This window comes from Rhea pennata, chromosome 1 (genome assembly GCF_028389875.1).
Source record: "Rhea pennata isolate bPtePen1 chromosome 1, bPtePen1.pri, whole genome shotgun sequence".
NCBI classification, from domain to species: Eukaryota; Metazoa; Chordata; class Aves; order Rheiformes; family Rheidae; genus Rhea; species Rhea pennata.
In genome coordinates, this window is record NC_084663.1 from 144,588,615 (window position 1) to 144,616,474 (window position 27,860).

The window sequence follows — 27,860 nt, forward strand, 5'->3', positions numbered from 1 at the left end:
CCGTTTCTTATTCAAGCACTACGAAGGATGACGTGGGGGGGGGGGGGGGGGAGAGATGGTGCCACAAAAAGCACAGAGCTCTAGGAAAAAATGTCCAAAGATAGAGCGCCTCGCCCAGGCTGACTTCAGATCTTCACCATCCAGACACGCACTACATTCCGGTCTGCCGGAGTGAACTGCGCAACCTCGGGCCTTATTTGAGTCACAACAGAATAGCTAATTACTCGTTTGGGCTGGGACATCCTGAGCGATGGCGCCTCCGCGGCAGCGTTTCCGAACACAGCTGCCATTTCCTGGGCAGGCGCGGGCTGCCGCCGCAGCAGCAGCCGGAGCCGCCGTTGCTCACGTCACCGCAAACGGCTCGCCGCTGCTCTTCCCGCCGCGCACATGCGCGCACGCGCGCCTTCCCCGCCAACGGCGGAGGGAGCAGCGGAGGCGTCTCGCGAGAGGCCGTTGGAAGCGGCGCGCGGGGCGGGTGGCGCCCCCCCCCCCCGCCCATCCCCGCGGGGCCGCTCCCGCAGCGGCGCTGCCATGGCGGCGCCGCCGCTCTCGTCGGGGCCCCGGAGCCGCTTCGAGCAGGAGCAGGAGCGCGACGTCCGCGCGTTGGTCCGCCGCGTGACCGGCCTCCCGGAGGAGGAGGAGGAGCAGGAGCCCGGCGGCGGCGGCCGGTTCCAGATGGCGCTGAATTTCGCCTGGTCCAACTTCAGGTCAGCGCCCGCCGCTGCGGCAGCGCCGCCACCCTCGTGGCATCCGCCAGCCCGCTGTGGCGGCGCCCGGCCGGTGCCCGCGCCGGCCTCCGCCCGCTGCCGCCGGTGCCCGGCCCCTCTCGCGGCGGCGCGGTCGGGCCCACGCGCCTCTCTCGCCTCCTGGCCTGGCCGCGGCGAGCGCGTTTGCTGGCCGCGGGGCTGCGGCGGTGCCCGGTGTCCGGGCGGCTGCTTGCAAGGTCTCGCCGGGGCACCGGTGGCTGTTACTCCGGCACTTTTAAATCTCAGTGTTTTAGGTTTTTTTCTTCTCTTGCTTCCTAAAAAGGTGACTTGGCATTCTCATTGAGTCGTCCAGAAACTTAATGTCTGGAAGAGGAAAATAAAGGAATAATCATTATAGCAAATAAACAAATGAACAAAACTCCACCAAATCAAGATATCCTGACCATGGATACTGCTTATGTGAAAGGGTATCAGTCTGCAAAGATGGATGTGTCTGATGCAGTCTTTATTAACCAGTCATAAAATTAAAGGGATACAATTAACATACGTTACACTATCTGAAATGTTCATACTCAGCTTGCACATGCTGCTTTTCTCAATTATCATAATTATCATAGCAAGTGTCTCCTGGCAGTTTTCACATAATCTATTTCCAGTTCCCCGTACTATCAGTTAATTGCTACCTCTACACAGACTTACGTAGTTGCTTAACTTCATGCAGTAAATGCCTAATCGATTTAAACTCAATAATATTTACGTTTCTCATGCTGCTTAAATCCAATTTCTAGGTGAGCAATAGCATTTACTGCATTGCAGTACTGAGTAGAGTTGTGAAACCTGTGCCTATAATATACTCAAGTAAGACCATTTTACATGAAACAATAACTAAATATCCATTGGTCATTGTCTGGTGTGAGTTTGAGATGTTGTAGAGCTGAGTGTGAGTTCTAGCTTGAGTTTTGACAGGTTCAGCACTTTGCTGAATGTCAAGGGAGGCTAGTGGTATTCACTGGGAAAGTAGGAATATGTTATTGCAGCTGCTGTCTCCTGTGTTTCTTGTATTTACCAGAAGTATTTTGGCTTAATCCATGATAGAATTGTATTTGCTGGTTTTGCAGCTGCATCAAAGTAGTTGCTTGCAATAGTAATTATCCTCAGTCTGCAGCTTTGTAATGTTAGCTGGGTTTCTTGAGCTTGGTTAAATAAGCCCTGTCTTCTGTCTCCTAACTTGACACTAATCCTTCTGTTTCAGTGACACAGTTGCTTGTGTTGCTGTGTGCTCTTCCAAACTGGGGAACTAGTGGGTTGGTTTTTGACAAACAACCTGGCAGAAAAACAGGGGAGGCAATGCAGTGTTGACAATAAACAGTTTGGAGTGGGAGAGTTGGGAAGAGGAATGTGTCTATGCCAGTGTTGCTGTCCAAGAAACCAGAAACTTCAGTCTGAAATCTGGTGTTTCCAACTTACGAGCCACCTTAGATAGCAATGGAAATTCTCTTTAGTTTCAAGTTTGTGAAACTTGTGATTTGTATTATTAGATTCAATGATGTTTCTATACTGTAGTTTTCAGATTCATCTAATTCTTTCTTTGCAATATGTAGGTCATTTTCTCTAGATGATTCTCTGAACTTGCATAAAAATGTTTATTTTATTTGTGTTAAGGCCATTAATTAAAGTATTAAACAGGGCTAAATAGGCTAAAAGAATTTCACTAATAACATTCCTTTATGCATTTCCCTTTCCATGCAGCTTTGTTGGGGTTATCTTTCCAGTCTATTCTTATTTATCTTCCAGTTCTTGTACTTATCACCAATTTCTGTTGAACTAATGATTTCCGATGTGAGCTAATATGCTGAAATAGAGGAGATAGCCTGAATATCTGCTACTAGTTAATGTTACATTTTATCATACTTTCCATTTACTTTCATCTCTTAGTTATTCTTTTCAACATGTATTCCAAAGCCTTACACACAGCTGAGATTAGACTATAGGTCTGTAGTTAACCAGATTGGTTTTTTTTTTTGTTTGTTTCTTAAATATAGGCATGTCTTTATCCTCCAGTGATGCTTATTAAAAATCTTTGCTACTTGGCTTGAAGTTTCATTTTCTAGCTCGTTACTTTGACATGGAGATGACTGCCTCTCCAAATTCAATCCTTTAAACCTAGCTTATGCTCCTAGTTCAAATGTAGTAGTTCTCTTTTTTTCACCTTTTAGTCATGTGATGTGTGTAACCTTGTTTTATGCAGTTGTTGCTGAAAGCTCAGGCAATATACTGGGTTGACTTTGAGGGCTACATATAAAGTATCTTGAATCTTGATCTAATCCAGACTGCTGTCCTATCACATTTCCAAGTTTTCCTCTATGTATAACTGAAGAGGCTTTTTCCTACTCTAATTTCCTTTGTAAAGTCTAACTTATCATTCATCAGTTCTTACTTTGTCCTTACATGCATTACTTTCTGTAGTTCATCTTTCTTGATTTCATTTTCCTTTCTGACACTATTCTTTAGTATTTTTAAAGGATGTTCATTTGGATTTAGAGGCCTTTCCATATGGATATTTTCCCTGTGCTTGTAATCTCTTGACAAACATGTTCTTGAGTTCCTCACTTCATTTTCTGTAACTGAACATTTACTTTAATTGCTTGGTTTGCCACTACAGTGTTATTTTTCCATTCAGTTTAAATTGCTAGTCAAATGTAACTTACCTACATTTTCCCATCTTTAAAGTTAATTGTAGTTAATCCTCCTTGAGATAAGAGATACGAAGATTGATTTTTGTTGCTGTTTAATGATGTTGCTGAATTAATCATGCGTTATTAACCAAAAAACCTGTTACTGACAATGCTGTCATCATATATGCAAATCAAGTTTATTCTTTTCCTCACTTAAATTTTCTTTTCAAACATTTTCTAATACATATTTCTCACACAGATTTCACCGTTTTCTTGATGTGAACAGTCACAAAGTGGAGAGGACGATAAATGGGTAAGTTTTATGCTCATGAATTAATAATGGTTAGTTATCTTTTTGGAGCATTTGTTGATACTTTTTTTTTTTTAATTAGAATACATGAAAAATTGGTAGTTCATTCTGACCTTGGAAAAGCTGCAAGCTGGAGAAGGTTAACGCAAAAATTTCTGAACTCACCACTCCCAGGCATTGAAGAAACAAAGGTATGTATAGTGTATATATATATATATATTTTGGTAGTTCCTTTTTCCGGCGCTCTTGCATGATGATAGGGATTGTATAGTGATGTTGTATGGGAAGTTATAGATGATTTTAGCTGTGATGTTTGCAGTTGCTGTTTATGTCATGGGTTTTCAGGGCTCTATTCTGTAGTTTCTCCATTTATTTTAGAGATGTTTCCTGTCTTTTCAGGGTTTCAGCATGCACTGTTTCAAGACTTAAATTATGTTTTCTCTTTGCAGAGATGTTTTAGAGTCAACATTGTACAAATGTTGTAACTAGATTCCTCTCTGTTCTAAAACAATAGCTAGCTGAACAGAAGTTCTTATTTTTTACTTAGATTTTTTACCCTATGGCAGATGATGTGTCTGGGCATTTTAATATATTTCCAAATGGAGCACAATTATGCTGTAGTTTTCATTATTGGGACTATGTATATGTTTCATCTTTGCATTCTGAGTCATAGAATCGTAGAATTAGTAAGGTTGGAAGGGACCTCCGGAGGTCATCTAGTCCAACCCTCCTGCTCAGCAGGGTCACCTAGAGCATGTTAGACAGGGTTGCATCCAGGCGGGCCTTGAAGATCTCCAGAGAAGGGGACTCCACAACCTCTCTGGGCAACCTGTTCAGGGCTCTGTCACTCTCACAGGGAAGCAATTGCCCCTCACCTTCAGGTGGAACTTCCTATGCTTCAGTTTCTGCCCATTGCCTCTTGTCCTGTCACACTGGGCAACTGAAAAGAGTTTGTCCCTGTCCCCTTGACACCCTCCCTTCAGCTACTTCTACACATTGATAAGATCCCCGCTCAGTCTTCTCTAGGCTGAAGAGGCCCAGCTCTCGCAGCTGTTCCTCTTAAGGCAGATGCTCCAGCCCTCTGATCATCTTCATAGCCCTTCACTGGACTCTCTCCAGTAGCTCCATGTCTCTCTGGTCCTGGGGAGCCGAGAACTGGACACAGTACTCGAGATGAGGCCTCACCAGGGCTGAGGAGAGCAGCAGGATCACCTCTCTCCACCTGCTGGCAACACTCTTCCTAATGCACCCCAGGAGACCATAGGCCTTCTTGGCCACGAGGGCACATTGCTGGCTCACAATCAACTTGTCGTCCACCAGCACTCCCAGGTCTTTCTCTGCAGAGCTGCTCTCCAGCAGCTCAGCCCCCACCTTGTACTGGTGCCTAGGGTTATTTTCCCCTAGGTGCAGGACTCTGCACTTGCCCTTGTTGAACCTCAGGAGGTTCCTGTCTGCCCAGCTTTCCAGCCTGTCCAGGTCTCTCCAAATGGCAGCACAGCCCTCAGCTGTGTTAGACACTCCTCCCTGCTTGGTAGCATCCGCAAACTTGCTGAGGACGCACTCTGTCCCCTCATCCAGGTCGTTGATGAAGAAGTCAAGCAGGATGGGACCCAGTACTGAGCCCTGGGGAAGGTCAGTAGCCACAGGCCTTCAACTAGACTCCATGCCACTGATGAGACCCCTCTGAGCTCTGCCTTTCAGCCAGTTCTCAATCCACCTCACTGTCCACTCGTCTAACCCACACTTCCTGAGCTTCTCTAGGAGGATGTTCTGGGAGACAGTGTCAAAAGCCTTGCTGAAGTCAAGGTAGACAATGTCCATTGCTCTACCCTCATCTGCCCAGCCAGTCATTCCGTCATGTAAGTCAAATCAGTTTAGGGCATTGGATGAATGAAAACAAAATTTGACTCACTCAGACACTTTCACATGGTTCTAGTATGACAGTGTTATATTTAAATTTACCTTTGCAAACTGAAAGTTCCTGCTGTTGTGAATTATGATTTGACTGGTGGCAATGTCATTCTTTAATAGGGCTGTTTGTTCTGAGTTGTAGTCTCATCCTGCTTCTCGCTGAAATGATACATACCTTTCTTTGGATTGTTTTTAGTTTTCCTATAATTTGTTGTGAGAAACTGAAGAACCCTCAATGGCTTTTACATCATGCGTTGTTATACTGTGCTTTGGAAACTTTTGAATAAAAAGCTCTAGCTGTGCTTGTTTTGAGAGTTAAGTAAAATAAAGCCCCTCAAAACCTCCAAACAAGCACTTTATACTTGAATGTTGCAGCTATCCTAAGAATTGAAACAGTGTTTTTCCTTTGAAAATGCAAGTGGAATGTAGTCTTTCACATTTGGGATATTAAGCTACATTTAGGTTTTAGCAATAGCATGTAACTTGGAAAGACTGAGTTTTATGACTGTAAGTGAAGCTTTAGCTCACATGTGTGATTCTGTCAAAACATACTTTGTTCTTGGACAAATTCCTGTAGAGTCAATAATATTAAATAGGACCATTATATTGAAAAATACATACTCAGTGAATTATATGCTGCAGAAAGTCAGAATGAGGCTGAAGAAAGATTTTACTTCAGTAAGAAATTGTTGTGCTCTAAGCAGATATGAGGAAGCAGATCATGACACAAATCTCTGGAGCATACCAACCTTGGTAACAGTATTGTAGCCAGATTGAAGGCCTTGAATGCAGCTGTGAAACAATATCAGAGTTAAAGATGCATCTTTATCCCTTGTTGCTTGATGACTTTGTACCATCATTGAACTTCTGGGTTCCTTGTATCTCTTCCATATCCTCTTATTGACAGCTTAGAAAGAGGCAGCTTATGCGATGGCTGATTTTGAAGTATTTGAGTATTGATTGGCTAGTGAGCAGTCCTAAGAAAACAGATAACATCTGATCTGGCATTTCAGATTTTTTCTTATTTTGAGGCTGAGGAATGAGAGTTAATGCTGAGCATTCGTACATATAACAACTTCATTTATTCCTAACTAAAATCTTTTAAGGCATTTACTAACTTATTTCTTTTACATGTTTTAAAGACAGATACACACTATTCCATACTGTCTCTTCTGTTATGTTTATCTGATTCTCCATCCAACACCAACTATGTGGAAAAACCAAGTGATAAAGAAGTGGGTAAGTTTGCAAGATTTTTGTGTTGCTAATAGCAGATACAATCAGTTAATGCAATCTGATAAGAAAGACATTTTTCCTCTGTTTTATTATCTCCTTCAGGGTGCTTTAATGATTCTGCTGTATGATTTATACACTTAAAACACCCTGCAAACCTTTTGTGGTCCCATTTCTGTTACGTAAGCCAATGAAGTTTTCTGGCCAATGAAGTTTTCTTGATAATGCTTTTTGACATCTACTGCTATCAGTTACTAAAATTCTTCACCTGTTCAGCAGCACTTATAAGCTCAAAGACAAATGGTTTCTATCCTCAGCAGCTATCTAGCACCTCAGTTGGAGGTCTATTGAAACAGCTCCAGTAATGTAAATTGCTGTTCCCTTGTAGTCATGGAAAGATCAATACCTTTGAAAACTTCCAGAGGGAGATCCCACTTGTCTAATTTAGAAAAGACTACTGTTTCACTCAGTGCCTAAAAGCTAGGCTTGTGCTTAAGTTTGAGTGGATGCCCTCCCCCATTTGTTTACAGTGTTGTATCATAGACTAAAAGAAGAATATTTCAGACTAACCTAAAGAAAATCTTGCATCTTAAGATTCCTTTTTGAATGATCTCTGCACATTCCCTCGGCGGTGTTTTGAATGCACTTTCAGCCCATTCCAGGAATGTGAATATGAAGAGGTTATCTCAAACACCACTAATTACAGTTGAGTAAGCTTCATGTTTAAGATATAATATATTGTAAGTTTCATTGTTATTTGACCTATTACACATAGCATCATGGATGTGTGGTGTCTTTTCTGGAGAATAAATCGATTCTTTGTTTTGTTTACAGTCTAGGATCTGTATGCATATGTAAATTATATGTTTAGAATGTTTCCACTGAGCTAAATGGAGTTAGTCATAACAAGTAATATGTTGCATCCTTGCATGTTTTCTCCGTTTTGAAGCTTAAAATAGTGTAATACAGATTAATATGCTGATAGCTCACTACATTGCATATTTTGAATGTGTTAGCAACAAAACTGAAGAATAGTAAGCAATATACAGCGACCATTTACATTTCATGTGCAAAATGGATAACTTTGCTAAAGGAACGATGACATGATCTTAAGTGGAAGAGAATGCCTTTTATTGTAAAGATATAGAGTACCAAGATATTTTTTACTTTGGAAATGTCTTTAGAGGAAAAGGAAATCAGAGTTAAATGAGACTCAGCATTTTTGTATTTATGCTTCTCTTAGAAAAGGAAGAAGACTATGATTGGGGAAAGTATTTGATGGAAGGAGAAGAAATTTATTTTGGCCCTGGCGTAGATACACCAGTAAGTAATTTCTTAAAGTGAAAGAAAATAACTGTATACTCTGGTTCAAAACATGTTATAGATCTGGCTGAGTTCCCCTGGTCTGTATACTCTGTTGTGTTGATCCTCCTTGGATTCCCTAGTATGTTGCTTACTTCCTTACTTAGTACCATGAACATACAGGCCCAAATGAGAATAATGGTAATACAAAGTGCTTTTGTTCTTCACCATGTTTTAACTTGACAAGTCCTATGGTTAAACTGGCTTCTTCTGCTGACTTCTGCCTGCTCCTAAGCAGTGAATGTTGTCTACCTTGACTTCAGCAAGGCTTTTGACACTGTCTCCCAGAACATCCTCCTAGAGAAGCTCAGGAAGTGTGGGTTAGACGAGTGGACAGTGAGGTGGATTGAGAACTGGCTGAAAGGCAGAGCTCAGAGGGGTCTCATCAGTGGCATGGAGTCTAGTTGAAGGCCTGTGGCTACTGACCTTCCCCAGGGCTCAGTACTGGGTCCCATCCTGCTTGACTTCTTCATCAACGACCTGGATGAGGGGACAGAGTGCGTCCTCAGCAAGTTTGCGGATGCTACCAAGCAGGGAGGAGTGTCTAACACAGCTGAGGGCTGTGCTGCCATTTGGAGAGACCTGGACAGGCTGGAAAGCTGGGCAGACAGGAACCTCCTGAGGTTCAACAAGGGCAAGTGCAGAGTCCTGCACCTAGGGGAAAATAACCCTAGGCACCAGTACAAGGTGGGGGCTGAGCTGCTGGAGAGCAGCTCTGCAGAGAAAGACCTGGGAGTGCTGGTGGACGACAAGTTGATTGTGAGCCAGCAATGTGCCCTCGTGGCCAAGAAGGCCTATGGTCTCCTGGGGTGCATTAGGAAGAGTGTTGCCAGCAGGTGGAGAGAGGTGATCCTGCTGCTCTCCTCAGCCCTGGGGAGGCCTCATCTCGAGAACTGGAACAGTTCTCGGCTCCCCAGGACCAGAGAGACATGGAGCTACTGGAGAGAGTCCAGTGAAGGGCTATGAAGATGATCAGAGAGCTGGAGCATCTCTCACATGAGGAAGAGCTGGGCCTGTGTAGCCTGGGAAGAGAAGACTGAGCGGGGAACTTGTCAATGTGTAGAAGTAGCTGAAGGGAGGGTGTCAAGGGGACAGGGACAAACTCTTTTCAGTTGCCCAGTGTGACAGGACAAGAGGCAATGGGCAGAAACTGAAGCATAGGAAGTTCCACCTGAAGGTGAGGGGCAATTGCTTCCCTGTGAGAGTGACAGAGCCCTGAACAGGTTGCCCAGAGAGGTTGTGGAGTCTCCTTCTCTGGAGATCTTCAAGGCCCGCCTGGATGCAACCCTGTCTAACATGCTCTAGGTGACCCTGCTGAGCAGGAGGGTTGGACTAGATGACCTCCGGAGGTCCCTTCCAACCTTACCAATTCTGTGATTCTGTAATCCGAATCTATTCTGATTCTCTATTTCTGTGACCAGTTCTCTCATTTGTTCACTTGAATACATTTCCACTTTCAAGTTCACTTGAAAGATTTGAAGGAAAAGAAGTATTTTCCTTTGGCAGACAGTATACTGTTCTAACCTCTTTCCTACTTAATAGCTGAATGATAAGATTTCTGATTGTTGTCCCTGGTCTAAAAGGATATGACAAATTTTTAGCTCAAGGTAGGATGCATAATGACAAAAGGAGATTAAGAAGACAACACATTTCAAAGTAGCAATTTCACTGTATCAATTAAAGTTAATAGAATGCATGTAGATTTCCCAGATCGTCCTAGCATGTGACTCTGAAAACTTTGCAAAACAAATAATTTAGCAGACTGTTAATATTGTGAGAAGTTATCAATATGGCAGTATGTAAGGAGTAATGAAAGCTCAGGAGTTTAAATTATATTTTTGAACCTGAGAAGGAGAAATTGTATTGAAAACTTTGAACAGCATACTATCCTCAGAACTTCATGTATTATGTGAATATGTGTTTTTGAAATATATTTTAAAAATTCAGTAGCTTATGCTTTATTCTACACCTAAATACAATTGTGCTAGGTCCTTTACAGATAAATACTCTTGCTCTGAAAACTTTGAATTTTAATATTTTACTTAACTTAAACCAGTTCAGTCCCTGGTAGACAGAAATGTTAATCTTAATTTGTGAACTGCCTTTACAGTGGAAGAAACACTCATCTTCTAGTCAAGAGGAACTAAATATAGATCTGTTACATTGCATTGAGACATACTGCTTTTTGTTACACTTCATAGGATTTGTCTGAAGAAAGTGAAGAAGAGGAAGACACTCAGCCTTTGAGCAGGGAGGACTCGGGTATCCAGGTAGACAGGACACCTTTGGAGGACCAAGATCCAAACAAGAAAACAGTACCTAATGTTTCCTGGAAAGGTTAGAATTTTCTTCTGAGAGTTTCCAAGAGCTGTCATTTTTTAATATAATCATACATACTCAAGTTTTAGCAATCTAATGCTGCTTTATTTATTTTTTTAGTGAGGTATTATGTTTTTGGAACTACAGGTATGGTTCAAAGATGTGCCTTACTGTTCACAACTGCTTGTTTAATTTTTAGCAGTAAGAAAGCAGTAGAATGGCAGGCTCAGTCTGATTTTTGTTGATGTAAATGGAGAAGACTTCTATTTATTTCTAGAAACAAACTTCTGTGGTGAAAGTGTGCCTGAATATTTCAATACAGGAATTAAAATATATTCAGTACGTGTAACATAGTTTTATGGATCTCTTTATCATTAAATATCAGAATGCTGAAATAAAATTGGGTGATGAGGAACAGTTGAACAAGTTCTGTGTATGAAACATTTTTTGAGAAAAATGCTTTTATATAATTAAAACACCAGTGGCTTCTGAATAGCTTCAGACAGTGTTAGCTAGCTATATGCTTTTGCACAGAGTAGTATAGGGTACAAGATATCTTCTATAAGAAGACAGCATGATACAGATACATCATGCAAAAAGCAGCTAGCTAACTGGGATTAGATAAAGTTTTCATGGTAATCTTGTTTGAAGGAAAAAAAAATTAATGGACTGAACATATAGTTGAAAGTGACAAAGTAATGATATTTGGCAATGTATTTTTTTAAGTCTCCTCTATTTTGTATATATTGTCTGAGAATTACCTGAAATAGAAGCATGTTCCTGGAGGAAGAATTAAAATCTAAGTACATCTCCAAGCTTATTTTTTAGGACTTAGAAACTTATAGGAGAGGGGACATGTACATATAAATTAATTTGTTTGTGATATTATCATACATATGAGTGCAATAAAGAGTAAATAGTTGTAAGTCCTGAGTTATTAATAAGAGCTGTACTTTTAAACCTGAGTGAATAGGCTCATTAATAACTTCCTCTTCTTTTTTTTTGTAAGTATTTCCTAAATAAATAAAAATACCTCAGTTACTATCACGTTTTTGCAGTTGGTGAACCTGATGCCCGCAGCTGGCTGGAACAGCATGTAGTTCCTCAATATTGGACAGGAAGAGCTCCTCGCTTTTCGCATAGTTTGCACCTGCATTCCAACATAGCTACAGTCTGGTGAGAAAACAAGATCACTTGTGTATTTTTATCAGCATTCTATAATGCTAAATAATGACTTTATTGACTGTCTTTAATACTGCTTATAAAGCTATTATAGTTATTACTGTTTTAGTAAAAACAGAATTTAGTGTTAAATGGGTACAAATGAAAAAGATTAGGAAGCAAGAGTTCCTTTTATTAACTACTGCTTCTTAAAATAGTTTTTATTATGTTAGAGGGAGAAGGACAGAGAGAGAGATTGATTTCCTTGTTTCAAGAAGCAAATCTTTCTCAGTGTTTAATTTTATTTAGGTTAAACCTTCTATAGGTCTCTGAGGAACTAATGTAGATGAGTTGAAAGTAGTCCTGAAAATAATTTCCTAAAATTTAACTTTTTTGTGTGCTTGTTGGTATTTCCTGTATGAAGTTAGAATTAAGCTCAGGTTTTATGCAGGAAAGGTACATACAGAAGTACTTCATCACAATCCTCTGTGGTGCTGGAAGTAAAGTGAGAAGTTTAATAAAAAAACCTGTGTCTGTATTTGTTTTCCCCCACCTCCTCTTCCAAAATTCTGAAGTATCAGTGCTGTACTAATACAGTTCATGAGATTTGTATTTGATTCCTTAATTTAATGCATTTCTCAATGGAGGAGTAAATCTGTTTTAGAGTCAGATAGTTACTTAGCTAGTTATGAATCAAAATTTACAGGAAACATTAGGATATCAGTAACAAATAAAACTATACTGTCTCTCTTGTGAGTTCCAACTTAAGTTTGCAGATATATGGTGTAACCATTAGTACTTAATTTGGATTTTTTGAATTTTAAATGTGGTGATATAATATTGCCACTGATGATATTAATAAGTCAAAACTTCTGGGATAAGGTATGAATTTGTTGATATTAGTTAGGCAAATTCATATTTTATCTCTAAGTTTAATATTCTGAACAGAAAAAGTAATTGTAACTTTTCACAGTATTGAATAGGAAATATTAAATAATCAAAGGTCAAGGAATTAAAAAAAACCAAATTCAGTACTTCAGTATTTGCTACGTAACTGCTTGTCAAGTTGTATGTGACTACGTGAAATTTGAATGCTTTTTCCATACTATTTTGCTTAACAATACAAAAACAATCTTTGCTCGTGTTTATATTTTTCAAATATCCCCTTGATCTGTTGGAGCTACTCAGCTGTAAGTAGAGGGAAACTGAGCCTTAAGATACAGGCAAGTGAGTCAGCTGTGATTTCAATCATTAAAGTGTTTTCATTTTCTTTTTCTAAGGGACCACCACTTGTACACCAGTAATCCTTTATATGTGCCAGAAGAAAGAACATTAGTCACTGAAACTCAGGTTATACGGGAAACTCTTTGGTAAGCAGAAATGTCAAAAAAGCTTGAATTTTAACTTTTATTTTAGTATCCTGAGTCAAGGAGGTAAGATATGTATCATTGTATTTCAGAACTAATTATTATTGAGCTTTCTTCAGTTTACACTATTCCTGATAATAAAGCTGCTGATAATTTATGTTTAATTGTTCAGGTTCACAAAGAAAAATATAGTTTAACAAGTGTGCAATTTCAAAAAGTAGTTTTGAATCATACTATATTTTGAAGTTATCTCGACTAGAAAGGAAGTTTAGAGGATGTTTGCCTGCTGCCCATGTTTTAATGCTCTTGTTCTGGCAACAACTTGTACTACCAATAGCATCATAGCTGGTCTTTTATTTGAAGAAAATAAACATTTAGGCAAGCAAGAGCTAATTTTTGTATTAATTATAAAATTATGATGAGTCCATTAAGAAAAAAAATGTATTACTCCTTTTGTTTCTTTGCTAGGTTATTATCAGGAGTGAAAAAACTTTTTATATTTCAACTGAATGATGGAAAAGTAGCCGTGCGGAATGATATTATTGTGACTCATTTAACCCATGTAAGTTGTTTAGTGGATCTCAGCTGGATGTATCTGCCGTCAGAAAGATTTAATCTTTTGCAAATAGGAAATTCAACTTCTTGTGGAAAAATAATGTTTCTGTAATTGTTCTTAAGTTGATCAAAACACATTTGATTTAATAAAACTCATTGGGCTATTCTCGTATATGAGAACGTAATTAAGCGATAGCAAAATTTTCTTATATTTAAGTTTCAAGAAAATAAAAATATTCTGTAATTTTATTTTTAGGTGTTACAAAATAAACATTTTCACTAGATTATTCTAAAAATTCTAAATTCTATATTTTTTCTAGAATTGCCTAAGATCTGTATTGGAGCAGATAGCAGCATATGGTCAAGTTGTGTTTAGACTACAGAAGTTTATTGATGAAGTGATGGGACACAGCCCGGAAAACATAGTGCATGGAACTGTTTCTACTCCAAAGAAAACTACTGAAGCCCCATTCAGAACCTACCAAGCTTTTATGTGGGCCTTGTATAAATATTTCATTAGCTTTAAAGAAGAACTTACTGAAATTGAAAAATGCATAATCAACAAAGGTACAGTGCAAGGGAAATTTTACAGGAGGGAGGCACAGGAATTCTTACAAGAGGGAAGCATGCAAGACATTGTACAAATTTTGAAACTATAAAAGATGCTATGCTACTTTTTAAAAATTCATGAATAATACTGCTAAAATTTTGTTTTCTGTTAGACATTATATGTTTTTGTCTTTTTTTTTCCAGATAAAACAGTCACACTTTCAATAGTAATAGATAAGTTATCTCCCCGACTGGCACAGCTGAAGGTGCTTCACAAAGTCTTCAGCACAGGAGTAGCGGAAGTACCACCCGACACGAGAAATGTTGTACGAGCATCTCATCTGCTTAATACTCTCTACAAAGCTATTCTTGAATATGACAGTGTTGGAGAAGCATCTGAGCAAACGGTAGGGGAAATCAAATAGTCTTTAATAGAATACATACTAGAATACTTGATGAATGAAACTTCTCTATGATACGGTGACTGAGTACACTAGCCTTCAGCTAGTCAGTTGAAGGTTGAGAACAAATTTGATTGCCATAAATTATTTATTTTGACATGAGTTATTTGTACCTTAATTTAGCTTGGATAAAATCAGATTTGCAAGGACATTAGCAGCAAATGTTAGGACTGAGGAGGGAGCATCTGTGGGAAATCAAGAGGCAAGAAGACTGTTATGAAAGAGAAAGCTTTTTAGTAACTCTTGTGCATGGGTGCATAATTCAATTAATGCTGAAATGTACTTTTGTTTTTACAGTTACCTATTGCTTATACTAGTAAAAATATAGTAAATGCTATCTTGTCCTCCCGTTTTTCACTTTTCTACGTTATGAAACTACAAAATGTTCTATGATTAACAGTTTCTGCTTAAGGGATGTAAGAATGAAAATAAGGAATGTTGCTTTTGGGATTGATTGCAATGAAAAAAGGGAAGCATGCACAATATGTGCTGTAATTTTTAGTTCAATGTTTATCTTTAAAAAACCTTTAGGTATAGTTAATACCTCTTATCTGTTCCTTGTGTAAAAATAATTTATTAGACTGCTGTATTTCATCTAATACTTAAAAAAAGCCACTTTTCTCTCTCTCTCTCTCTTTTTTTTTTTTTTTTTTTTTTTTTTTTTTTTTTTTTTTAATTCAGGTGTCCCTTTTGTTTTCTCTCTGGGTTGAAACAGTGAGGCCATATTTACAAACAGTGGATGAGTGGATAGTCCATGGTAATTTGTTTGATCCTGCAAAGGAATTTATCATTCAGAGGTAGGGATACTGATACTGGATGAACAAAATGCAATGCAAGTGTTATGAAATGCATAACAGTTGCTGCAGAATGTAGGAAGTAAATAGTGACAATGGCAGTAGGTTTTCATGTTAGTTGTTTTATTTAAGTAGAATTAATTTCTGAATCATTCTCTTAGACTTGTCTCAGCCTGCTAGGAAAATTGCATTAGATGCTGAGCCCTATCGAGTATTTTTTTGGAATAGAAATGAATTGCTTTTAACTTCCCTATCTATAATATAAAATAGGCAATCCGACTCTGTGTGTGCTGACTTTTTAAAGCTGTTAATCATTTTTTTAAAAATAAAGATACTTGGAAAATTTCTAAAATTACTTTTCAGTTATTTTGTTGTTTATATAAATCAAATACTATTTAGAATTTAAATACTTACTGTTTCAGACTTGCAGTACGAGTTAGTGTTGAATGAATTCATTACATATGAATTACATACAACAGAAATAATCAGACAAATAATATTTAGGAAATGTGTATCTTATGTCTTGCTGCTTGCTTTTTTCCAGTTTGAAATGAAAAGTGATTATAATTCTATATAGACACAGATTTTTTTTTTGCTTTCTCAGCAGTATTTTCTTCATTGTAGTTTTGATATACTAAGTAATTAATCTAAATCAATCACTAATCACACTAACCATTTGTTACTAAGGATGAACAGCCCTATGCATAATTAACTTCCTGCATAAAGTTTATTATTATTAGTCTAATTTGTCCTTATTTTGGGTTTTACTTGGCTATAAAATTTTCTGTATCTACTGTGAGATGGTTCTTTATCCTGCTAAAACTATCCACCATTCTGGAGATGTCTAGATAGTTTGATATGTGAATGAGCTTATTTTATACAATTTTGAAAGTGCTTTTTGATTAGTATAAATGAAAGGCAAAATATAGGAAAAGGGATAGTTTATATTATGTAGTAAGGAAGATTCATCTTGCAAAAATAAAAATATTTAACAACTTTCTTATTTCCTTGTAGAAACAAAAATGTTCCAGTTAATCACAGAGATTTTTGGTATGCTACTTACACATTATATAGTGTGTCAGAAAAGACAGAGAATGAAGAGAAGATGAGTGATAATGCCAGTGCCAGTTCTGGTAGTGATCAGGCCCCTTCAAGCAGGCAACATACTATGGTGTCTTTTCTGAAGCCAGTTCTAAAGCAAATCATCATGGCTGGAAAATCCATGCAGTTGTTGAAGAATCTTCAGTGCAAAGATGGTTCTCCTCAGCAAGCTGCGTCAAGAGGTGAGATGTCAGTTTGTATAATACTAGTCCTTAGCATACCTAACAGTACAGACATGTATTGTATCCATTTTTTTAGAATGATATACTTTCCTAGTCACACTTCAATAGTGTGGTTTGTGACTTCGCACCTGATTGAAGTTATTTTTCCAATGCAAACAAATGCGAAGAACTAAGTGAATAAAGATTGAATATTCAGTTTTTATTGGTCTGAATTGTTAAGTTGTTCTTAAACTTTGTTTTAATAAGCTTGCAAATGTTTTCCATTTGTTATGAGACAAACAGAAACAATTTATATATGCCAAGCATAGTTCTTTTTGGTTTTATTAAGTAGTTGTTTTCCTCTAATAAGTGGTTGAATAATTTTAAGACAGCATATAGGACTGCTAAAGAAAGCTTACTGATAATTAGATGAAAAATGTTGACATTTTTATAGATTTGAATATTTAGGATATTTATCTCAAGAGATAGTAAAACATAGAACAGTCTAATTATTTTCTGTTTTTTCCATAGGAGGCAAAATATTTTTTCCTGTTTCTTTATGTTTAGAAATAGTTTGAATTATTTTGGAATCTCTCTAGGTTTGTTTCCCCATTTGGATGAGAATATTCTAGTGAAAACTGCAGGCTGTTTCAGGTGTGAATAATTGATTGCCTTTGCACCTGAAGGAGAAAACTTTCTAACATTTTCTGAAATATTTCGTATTTCAGATACCTATTCAGCAATGCATTTGAACATATGTCTGTTTTTAAGCACTGGACTACCCCTGCTGGTTCAGCAGTGCTTCATTTATGTACTTCAGCAGTTTGCTAAATACTGGCCTAAATGTAGTGTGTTAAAACATATCAAGTAAATGTTAGATTGTACAATTCTTATTGTTATAGTTCAAATGATGCTTTTTCTTGGAACAAAGCTTACCCTGAAATGTCTTACCCAATTCAGATGCTGAGAGAAAGAGTTTGTATACACTGTTCCTGGAATCCGTGCAGTCTCGCCTGCGGCATGGGGAAGAATCTGTTCCAGATATTATTACAGAACAACAGGCTACAAAACAAAGCCTGATAAAGATGCAGTCTATAGCAGAAAGACACTTAGAACTGGATGATGTCCATGACCCACTGCTGGCTATTAATTTTGCCAGGTAAATAAATAACCTCTAGATGAATGATCTTATTGCTGTGTTGTGGAAAGCCATATTCTGCTTGATGACATTTGGTAAACCAAATTTTAGTTGCTGCTGCTTAAAATAAGCAAGCACAGAATAAAGAGCAGCGCTGATAATCAGTGACAGAAGCTGAGTAAACATAACCCTTGTGCTAACTTAAAAAAAAAACCAAACAAACAGTAAAGAACTTTTTGCAAATTTCTGCTAGTAGCATCCTTTAGCATAGGAAATGGAATGGTCTTTATCATAATGGATTTTTATCAAATAAATAAAGTGTGTTTTAATAATGAACGCTCTCGTAAAATTCAAACTTTTTAATGTGCTTACTTGGGATTGTACAAAATGTCTTTGATTTATACCAAGAATATTATTTGAAAAATACAGCTTTGGTTGTGCTCTAAAAGCCTTCCAGAATTCATGTTAATTGCATAAAGATTCTCCTTGCTTCATAGTGAAGGAAGGTATTGTAGAGGTTATAAATGTTTTGAGAATTAGCAGGAAAGGTTGTAACTCTAAAAATCTTACTTAGTTACAAATAACAAGTAGCCACTTTTTTTTTTTTCATGAATGCTTATTTGGGATCTAAGTTTTTTCAGTTTCTTAAAAATGCTGGTGATCTCTAATGGTGTCTTTTGTCCTACAGTTGTAATTAAAGGCTTTTATTGTAAAGATCAGACTCTAAACAATTAAAGTCAGAAGGTTTTTCCTAAGATATGTCTAAAGGCACCATTTGTTACAAAGGAATTTAATTAATAGTAGATAAGACTACTTCCCTTGTCGGTAGAGACCACCCTATTCATTAAAGTTGATAGCATGATTAATTCAATGATGGAAGTGATTTAAAAAAAATAGGGCTTGCTCTTATAATGGATTAAACTACTGAGTAGCTTTTTACAAGTTATACTGTTTCAATTCTTCCTATGACAAAATAATTAAGCTTACTAAATGTGGAATGCCCACAGAAACTCTCTTCCTGAGGTATAATATTACAGATAATATATAAATCCATATTTAAGGTGCTTCTTATTCTATTTTTTCTTTTTTTGTCTTTTTTCAGCTTTGTTTTTTCTTGTTCTAAGAAGTTTATCTCACCAGCGTTTTGTTGATGCACAATATAGTTTTAAAAGATCTTATGATAAAGGTTTTCTTTATTAAGCTATATAGTGTTTGAGCTTGGTATTATTTTTCTGAATTACTCTTTGAGCAACTGGATGATTACAGTATGTCATCCCTTTCAATGCTCTTATGCTTGGTCATACAAAAACAGTGTGAAGATCACTTAATAGACTTGTTATGTTATGAAACTAATGAATTAAGAGTGCTATAGTTATGAAACAGCTGTTATTCTGCAACATACTTTTTGGAGCAGAAGATCAAAGTTTGATTAAAACTTTGAAGGTATGACATCTTTCTTTTATGTGTTGTATGAATTAAATGCCTTCTCCACTAAGTAATGTGTTTTATTTTGAAGATTATATTTGGAACAAAATGACTTCCATGAGAAGTTTACTGGTGGGGATGTTTGTGTGGATAGATCCTCAGAATCAGTGACCTGCCAGACTTTTGAACTGACATTAAGGTCTTGCCTTTATCCTCATATAGACAAGCAATACGTGGAATGCTGTGGTAATCTAATGCAAACTTTAAAGAAGGATTATAGGTAAGAAATTAACTATGCTTTTACTTAAAAAAAAAAAAAAAAAAAAAAAAAACCAATGGCATGCCATATAATAAAAACAGGAATTTTCTTTTAAAGATTTTATTAAAAAACTTCAAAGTGTGTTGTGTTTCTACTCCAACTTGATAAACAACAGCAAAAACATTGAAGAAAAAAAGGAGATACATGATAGAATCCTTTGTGAAACCTCTGTGTAGATTGAATTGAGAGTAAAGCTATTACCTGTTTTCAGTGGACATCCAATAGAGAAATTGTTTCTGATGATATTTTTAATAGTCTTGTCATTTGAAACTGCAAGAGAAATTTTAGAAAACCAGAATTACTTATTTAAGATGAGATTTTGTTATGATACTATAAAATGCATAATACACAAAACATTATTTTGAGATATTTTTGTATTACAAAGAGTAAAATGGCCCATTCCTTTACCTTTTAGGTTGTCACAAAGTCACCATGCTTTTAATCTACCTAAAGTACTAGTGCTCTCCAATGCCACATTATATAAGAACTACATGTACTTAATATATCTTCCTTCATGGTTCTTGTGACAGATGAGGAGATAGTTTTCCTCTTTATCAGAGGAAGAATCAGTATTGTTTTCTGGGGCTTCATATTAAAATCCTTCCTTACACAGAATTCTCCCTGAAATTACAACTTCTTTCCTAAATTCTGTTTAGAAAGAGGGACAGGATTCCTCAGTTCTAAGCTATTTTTGTGAATTTTCCAACCCAGAAGATGACTGAATCCCATAAGCAATTCTGTCGAAGTCAGTGGGGCTATGCAGGCTTACAGCAAAACATGGGCAGATTATTTTGTTTTAGCTGAACATATGTGGAGGCTATCTGAAGGATAAACAAAGGATTCAGGGTAGACTTCAATAAGTCTAATGTGTTCAGTTTTGAGTTCTTGTAATGAAGAGTCTTTTTAAGGTTTTGTTTTTATAAAAGTTGTATTTGATCCTAGTTGTATGATGAAGATTGAGGAAGTGTCTATATTTTTGTTCCCCAATTAGGCTGGTAGAATACTTGCAGGCAATGAGAAACTTTTTCTTACTTGAAGCTGGAGATACTATGTATGATTTCTATACATCCATTTTTGACAAAATTAGAGAAAAAGAAACTTGGCAGAATATTGCTTTCTTAAATGTTCAACTTCAAGAAGCAGTTGGGCAACGCTATCCAGAGGATAGTTCAAGGTAAAATGCAAAATCCTGCAAAATACAGTACTGTTTCCTTCACAGCTAGCTCTATTAAAATACTTAACTTGTATAGTGCAATACTAGTTCGTGCACATTCATTACAAAAATCTGTTTTTAATGAAGTTTTGAACCATTGTCGTCTTTTCTACTCTCCTCTACCATGTTAAATCTGACAAGCTGATATTTTGCAATGAGAAATTAAAAACCTTTAAGGAAGGTAACCACTAATTTAATTTTATTATCACCAATAAAAGCACTTGTGTCTTGTCTTAGGTTGTCTATATCATTTGAAAATGTTGATACAGCGAAGAAGAAACTCCCTGTCCACACCTTAGATGGTCTGACATTGAGTTATAAGGTAAACTGTAATTACAAGTTACTGCTGCTGTTTTAGAACAGATTTGAAATGTTTTATTACAGTTACTTACCTTTTTTTCTGCTGATTATGCTCTCTCTTTCATAGGTTCCCTGGCCTGTGGACATAGTTATAAGCTTAGAATGTCAAAAAATTTACAATCAAGTTTTTCTGCTCTTACTACAGATAAAGTGGGCCAAGTATAGCCTAGATGTTTTACGATTTGATGGTAAGAAACTGCTTGAATGACAGATATTCTAAAATCTTGGTTTGTACTCTAAGGATATATATAGTCTGCTGATTTCTACAGTAATTAGTATATAGAACAGTTTGGATTCTGACTTGTTTTATAAAATAGATCTCCATCTCTTAGCTCTCAGAATCAGTTACATTACTCAGGGCATTTTTTCGGTGTATCTTTAATTTGAAGAATAGCAGTGTTTATTCATGATTTTGCAAGAATATTTTGAAAACAAGTTAAGAAAAGAGGTTAAAAATATGCTGCAGTTGAGATCAAAACATTAAGGGACATCATTCAGAATACATACTTTAAGTTGCAGTTTAAGTATTTGGGGGTTCTAGAAAGAGATCTCTTAGTATCTCAGTTCACTTAGTTCCTATATAGCATTTCCTACTCAAGTATTTATCAAATTATATTGTACATATATTGTCAAACTATTTCACTATATTACTTGTATATCTTAATAAATCATCTGAATTAATAAACTGATGTAATCTTTTTTCTGTTTAGAATAATAAGAAATAACTAATATCAAATTTAAGTAACATTTTAGCTACATTTTTTTCACATACCATTCATTTTAATACCTTTTCCTTTTTTTTTTCAGAGCTACTCTGTGCTGCAGAAAATCCACAGCTTAAGGAAGGAACTTTATTAGAACAAGGAACGCTTCCTCTGTTTGGAATGCAAACAGAATGTATAAAACAACAAATACATCGCATGTTCCTTTTAAGAGTGAAACTTATGCATTTTGTTAACAGTCTGCACAACTATATCATGACGAGGGTTAGTCTTATAATTTCATTTATATTAAGAATGTGTAGTCATAGATGCAATTTCATTTAAAACAATCTGGATCAAATAGATGCAATTAGAAAGCAGAATCTTAGTCTAATGCTCAAGCTACTCGTTGAATTTGAGCTAAAAATATTTATCAGTTTTAATTCAGACATCTGTAATCAGTAAATCAAAAAATATTTTAGAATTTCTACATGCATATAATTGATCTACAGATGCTAATAGTTTTTCTTTTTGTTTTTTTTTTTGCCTTTTTTGGCAAAAAGAATTAGTTGTGTTACTATGTTGCTGTTTTGAGAAGAGGAGTTGGCGGATGTTCGTTTGTCATGATAGTGTTTTGCATTTCTGTATCCTGAAAGATGAGCTGTGTTCTATTTCTAGTTGAATTCTTCTGCATTCTAAAAAGTCCCTAACAAAATTAATGTGATCCGAATCAACTTCTATAGAAATAGTATAATCTGTCCATTGTGCAATGGCAGCATCCCCATTTATATGAAGAATGTCACTTTTCAATTATGAAGAGTTCAAAGTTAAGCTATATTGATGGTAGCTGGGAGGATGGTAGCTGGGATGCTGAGCGTAAAAACTTGGATTGGAAAAAGGAAGAGTGAATTAATTGAGCAATTTCAGGCTCCAGAAAAAGTCTTGGGAGAGAGCAGTAAGCACTGCTATACAACAGAATTTAATTACTATGGTCTTTTCTTTAAGATTCTTCACAGTACAGGCTTGGAGTTTCAACATCAGGTAGAAGAAGCCAAAGATTTGGATCAGTTGATAAAAATTCATTATAGATATCTATCTACAATCCATGATCGCTGCCTATTGAGAGAAAAGGTGGGTTAAAAAAAAAGAATATTTGATATATTGAGTTTAGCAGGAGAGAAACTAATTCAGTACTAAGTTGTCTGTTTTGCAGTTCCTGCACAGCAGTATGTAGGTACTCTTGAGGGCGCAGTAACTTTTACAGGGTTAACATTGAGATTTGTTTTGAATTGCAAGTCTTACCTCAAAAAAGGGGATAAACTGAAATTATTTACATCAGATTTTACATGATTAATTTGTTTTTAATAGATGTTGGACTTTGAACAAACCAATATTTGGAAATACAGTGATTATACATTATCTGTAATAGCTCTACTATGTTGGCATTTTAGATACTTGCATAGCATGTAGTCCTTTATCTGAATACTCTCTGTGCTAATCTTCATCAAAATAGTCAGCCATCAAATTAATCAGAGAGCAGGTACAGTTACAAAAGATATTTTGAATTTAGACAATTCCTTGAATTTAGAATTTCTTGAATCAATCAGAGAGCAAGTACAGTTACAGAAGATATTTGGAATTTAGACAATTCTTGAATTTAGAACAATCTCCTATACTTAGGAGATTGTTTTCACAGATCAGATTAAATGGCATTAGAATATTGTTGCCTTGGAGTTTAATATTGAAAATGATGATGATTAACAAGGAATTGTTGACTATTACTGCTTTTATTTTAATTGTTATTTTAGGTGAGCTTTGTGAAAGAAGCAATAATGAAAGTGTTAAATTTAGTATTGATGTTTGCAGATCGTTGGCAGGCTGGTTTGGGAGCGTGGAAGTAAGTATACATACCTAAAATTCTGCATTGTCATAATTTCAAAGCTCTGAGCTATGAATATTTTTTGAGATCTTTTGTATACGAAACAACAGGACTTTGCTGAATGTTTAATGGCAGATTCCAGAGGCTAAACAGTATTTCTTAACCAAAATGAAATTTATTTTAGGTAGAACTTAACAAGTTTCATCCACTTATGTTGGTATAATAAATACTTTCTAGTGGAAAAGAGTGGCCAATATGTAATTCTGAAGATTCTGAAAAAATTATTGAGCTTAGCAATAAAGAGGGTTTTCTTTTCCTTTCTATTTGTTAGTAGTGGTAAAATAAGAGAGTCATAGATTGGGTTTGTAATCATGTTTTCTGGCTATAATTTAAAATTGTAGGTGGGTAGTAGCTGGCAGTCATTAACTGGTTTATGAAAATGGAATTACCTAGTTTGGCTTTTGTTCTGGGAGGCAGAACGAAAAAGTACAGAACTTTTTTTTTTTTTCCTTAATATAGACAATCCAAATTATAAAGCCTTTGTCAAAATCTTAAGATTAAAAACATGAAACTGTTGAAGCCTATGAAATTTCTTCCATTGTCTTTGGTGGAGTCAAGATTTTCATGAAGAATGTTTGACTCCCTTTGCTGACATGCTAGGATCTTATATTTTTGGTAAAATTGGAAGTTTTTTTCGTTTGTCCTTTCCCTATTCCGTAGGGACAGCTGTCAGAGTTGGGTTTTTAAAAATGATGAATGCTTTAAGGCTATAATTGAAGACTCCTACCTGTAATTTCCCAGATAAGATTCATGTGTTCATCTGTGAATTGGTTGTCCTTCTTTAGGCAATCTTTAACCTAGATTAAAAATAAGATCTGTGTTTGGCTTATAAAACCTGCTGCTCAAATGATGAATGATAGTGAGCAGGTCCCCAAGGCTACGTCTAAGAGTCAATGACTGACCTGTGGCCCTGAGGCCACCTGACCTAGACTGGCTCACATCCATTTTTTTCAGAAGTAATTCCTTTTGGCACAGCCTGGTCATGTTTCTGCTATGCAGGACTTGGACCTTCGTGTTCAGTGGCACTAGGAAGTTATTGTTCTGGGGTGTTTTTCCAGTTCTAAAATATATCTGAAATATTTGTGAAGGCTGGGCTATAAACTGGCATAGCAGTGTTTATACAGCCTGAAATTACATCTGAGGTTGCATGCTTTCAGATGTGGCATGACAGCCAAAGCTAAGAGTTACACTTGATGTAGTTTCATGTGTATTGTCTTTTGGGAGAGGAGAAAAAGGGAAGAAGTGATTAGTGTGAACTATCCAGTCTTGTTTCTCTGGGGAAGACAAGTTGGCACAGTCCAAAGGGGAGCTAAAGAGTCAGTGAATATCTAAGCAATGTGGTGATCAGGGATCCAGTGCTTAACCTGCTTTTTAACCCCTTTTTATTTATCAGTGCAGATTTACCCCAAGGAACTCTGAAGCAATAGGCCCTGGGAATGGCTGTCTTAAAGCATAAAACTATGTGGGAATAATAGTTCTTGTCAGAACCACACAGTTCCTCCTACTAACTGCTAAGTTAAGAAATAGAGAAAATCATTATTGGTAGTATTGTGATAGTACCCAGACATTTCTGTTAAAATTACTCTAATTTTCTAGAAATGGTGTACACAGACATAACTGAAATAGCATTCTGGCTTGAATTTACAATGTACAGGGAGCTTTTTTGTCATTAAGAAATTTTGGTCATATTTTGAAGATAACATACTTACTAGTCTGTTAAGCATACTTATATTTAAATGTTTCTTAGGATGGAATCCATAGAGAAGATGGAATCTGATTTTAAGAACTGTCACATGTTTCTTGTAACTATTCTGAACAAAGCTGTTTGTCGAGGCTCTTTTCCTCATTGTAAGTATATAAGAATTTTCATATATCTACATTTACTGGAACACAGGCTTTATAGGAATGTACTTATGTTAATCCATTTTAATGTTTGTCAGTGCATCTTAAAGAATCTCATTTTTAAAAAATACTAAATGAGGTATTCACAGACATGAAGCTTTACTTACCTCTTAGTAAGCTAACTCCATCACTTTTTAGGGTATTTGTGCCATGCTTTTATTATTATTATTTTAAATGGACAGCTATTTACAGTTTACCTGTTTGTTTTGGGACAGGATGACTAATGTAGCCAGGAAAATGATTAGTAGTTTTCTGAACAAATAAACTAAATTCTGTCTAGAAATTTATTATTGGGGTGTTTTTTTGATTTTATAAAGCTCTATGTTCCTATAGAGCATAAAAAGTATTCTTGTTGTTGTCTAACAGCTGTGATACATCACTAACATCTAGAACTTTAGTACAGTAAATATTATGATATTTCAGCTGAAACTGCCAGAGTTCTTGGCTCTACCCTTCTGCTGGCAGTTGCTGCCTCAGTAACCTACTTGCAGCCTGACGTATTAGCTTTAATTGCTAATCGCTGGCACTTTGAGCTATGGTGCTAAATTTTGAATGGGGTTAGCTTGTGACTAAGATGCATCTTCATCGATTTCTGGTTTGAGAGCAGTAACCTCCATCGGGAAGTAAGATGGACTTCTAGAAGAGGTATTATCTCAGATCACTGTTATTCAATCTACAAGAATCATCTGTGAGTATAGCTTACCACATTAAAAAAAAAAAAAACTAATTTTTTTCCATTTACTGCAATTAGGATTTCACACAAAGGAGCTCAGTTCTTTTCAGTTATCCCTTAGTTATTTCAGGCAGTGAGGGAAATGGTAAAGTGTTGTTGGAAATATCAGAGATTCGTAAAATACCTGATAATCTTAAAACCTTAGATTTTACAGTTCAAATAAGTGTGTCTTCTGTTTAAAGTACAAAGTTGAGTGCTGCAGTGAATTTTTGCAGACTAAGGTAAATGTAAATATTAACAGTTTGTCTTTTTAATGATTTGGTTCACAGTGGAATCTTTAGCTTTATCCCTGATGGCTGGCATGGAACAAAGTTAACATCTGAATCTCAATTGAATTACTAAGAAACTTGAAAGAAGCATTTACTTTCTGCTCTTTGTTAAAAAAAAAAAAAAAAAAAATAAGCATTTTACACTTTGTTTTGAAATGTGCATAGTTAAGTGACAAAATTTGAAGCAATGTAAAATATTTTAATATGTAAATGATGTACAGGTATTTAAGTGTATCGTTAGTAGCTGTATTTTTCTTTGTGTGTTTTATTTTCAAAAATCATGTGCAGTGTAAAATTCATGCTGTGTAAAACAATCTGATTTGAAAATACATAAAATGTATTTCATCTTGTGAAAAGGGATTTATTGTCGTTAGGAGGATTTGCAGATGATCTACAGATTCCATTAACTTCACAGCTTTTGGAGAGGCCACAGAGTAGTGTGAAGTGGTGTGACTGAATTCTTATTATTACCTGAAAAGCTGGTTTGAGTTCATCTTTTTCCGCTAAATAAAGAATGAGAGGCTTCTTTTTATTCACTTAATGATTCTTAAGAACTCTCTGGGAACAATTCTGACTTCAGAATGTTCAGTTCTGATAAGTTCTGATAAGCTGATGTAAAAAACCCCCAAGAATAACTTACAAAAATGAATTGTTGCAGACCATAAAATACTCATACTTTTGATGTAAAATCATCAAATAACTACTAATTTTAGTGGTAAACTCTTGTCAGTTTAAGCTGGATCAGGAACACGCAATATATTAAGTATTGGATTGCTGATGTATTTCAAAGGTTGTCAGACATGGCTTGACCCTTTTCCTGCTTCTAACCTTCTGCAACTAAACCTTTCATCGGTGTGCTTTTAATAAGTAATTTCCTGTAGAGAGGTAGATCATAATACAGAAGAGGGTATACGTTTAGAAAAGTTTTGTGGAGCCTGTTTGCATGAGATGGCTTGTCCTGCCTCCTCCCTGTTGAAATTCCTCTGTAATTCTGGCATCAGTATACCTGCATTAAAAAGAATCGTAGCTCTTTTCCTCTTTATTTATTTGAATAAATAAAAGTTTTGCTAACTGGCATCTCACTGTTGTGCATGTGTTTCTGCTGAAATTTCGTTGGGAATGTATAAAGCTTTTGAAATGTTTCTCCTACTTAAGTGGAATGTCTTACTGCCAAACTATGAGACTTCGGCTCACA

General features: G+C 36.3%; 1 protein-coding gene across 2 annotated transcripts; it reads left to right on the forward strand.

The window, feature by feature from the left end:
* The first annotated feature begins 531 nt into the window (after nucleotides 1-531).
* On the forward strand, nucleotides 532-27,742 carry TUBGCP5 (tubulin gamma complex component 5). Of its 2 annotated transcripts, XM_062574930.1 has the most exons (24): nucleotides 532-707; nucleotides 3,642-3,695; nucleotides 3,775-3,883; nucleotides 6,746-6,842; nucleotides 7,431-7,541; nucleotides 8,080-8,159; nucleotides 10,400-10,535; nucleotides 11,576-11,693; nucleotides 12,959-13,048; nucleotides 13,514-13,607; nucleotides 13,921-14,167; nucleotides 14,354-14,556; nucleotides 15,292-15,407; nucleotides 16,419-16,687; nucleotides 17,627-17,825; nucleotides 19,321-19,509; nucleotides 20,540-20,722; nucleotides 20,999-21,083; nucleotides 21,189-21,309; nucleotides 21,929-22,107; nucleotides 22,828-22,953; nucleotides 23,631-23,719; nucleotides 25,509-25,609; nucleotides 26,666-27,742. In XM_062574930.1, the coding sequence occupies exons 1-24, from the start codon at nucleotides 532-534 to the stop codon at nucleotides 26,710-26,712; spliced, it is 3,219 nt and encodes a 1,072-aa protein (XP_062430914.1). In that variant the 3' UTR covers nucleotides 26,713-27,742. The 2 variants fall into 2 exon arrangements, with proteins under 2 accessions (XP_062430914.1, XP_062430920.1); XM_062574936.1 differs by lacking the exon at nucleotides 7,431-7,541.
* Nucleotides 27,743-27,860: the final 118 nt, after the last annotated feature.

Excerpts from the sequence above, each read along its gene's own strand:
- TUBGCP5 (XM_062574930.1), top strand. The coding sequence starts at position 532 with ATGGCGGCGCCGCCGCTCTCGTCGGGGCCCCGGAGCCGCTTCGAGCAG. Across the intron at positions 11,694-12,958 it reads TCCAACATAGCTACAGTCTG|GGACCACCACTTGTACACCA; the intron begins GTGAGAAAACAA and ends TCTTTTTCTAAG. Across the intron at positions 19,510-20,539 it reads ACTTTAAAGAAGGATTATAG|GCTGGTAGAATACTTGCAGG; the intron begins GTAAGAAATTAA and ends TTCCCCAATTAG.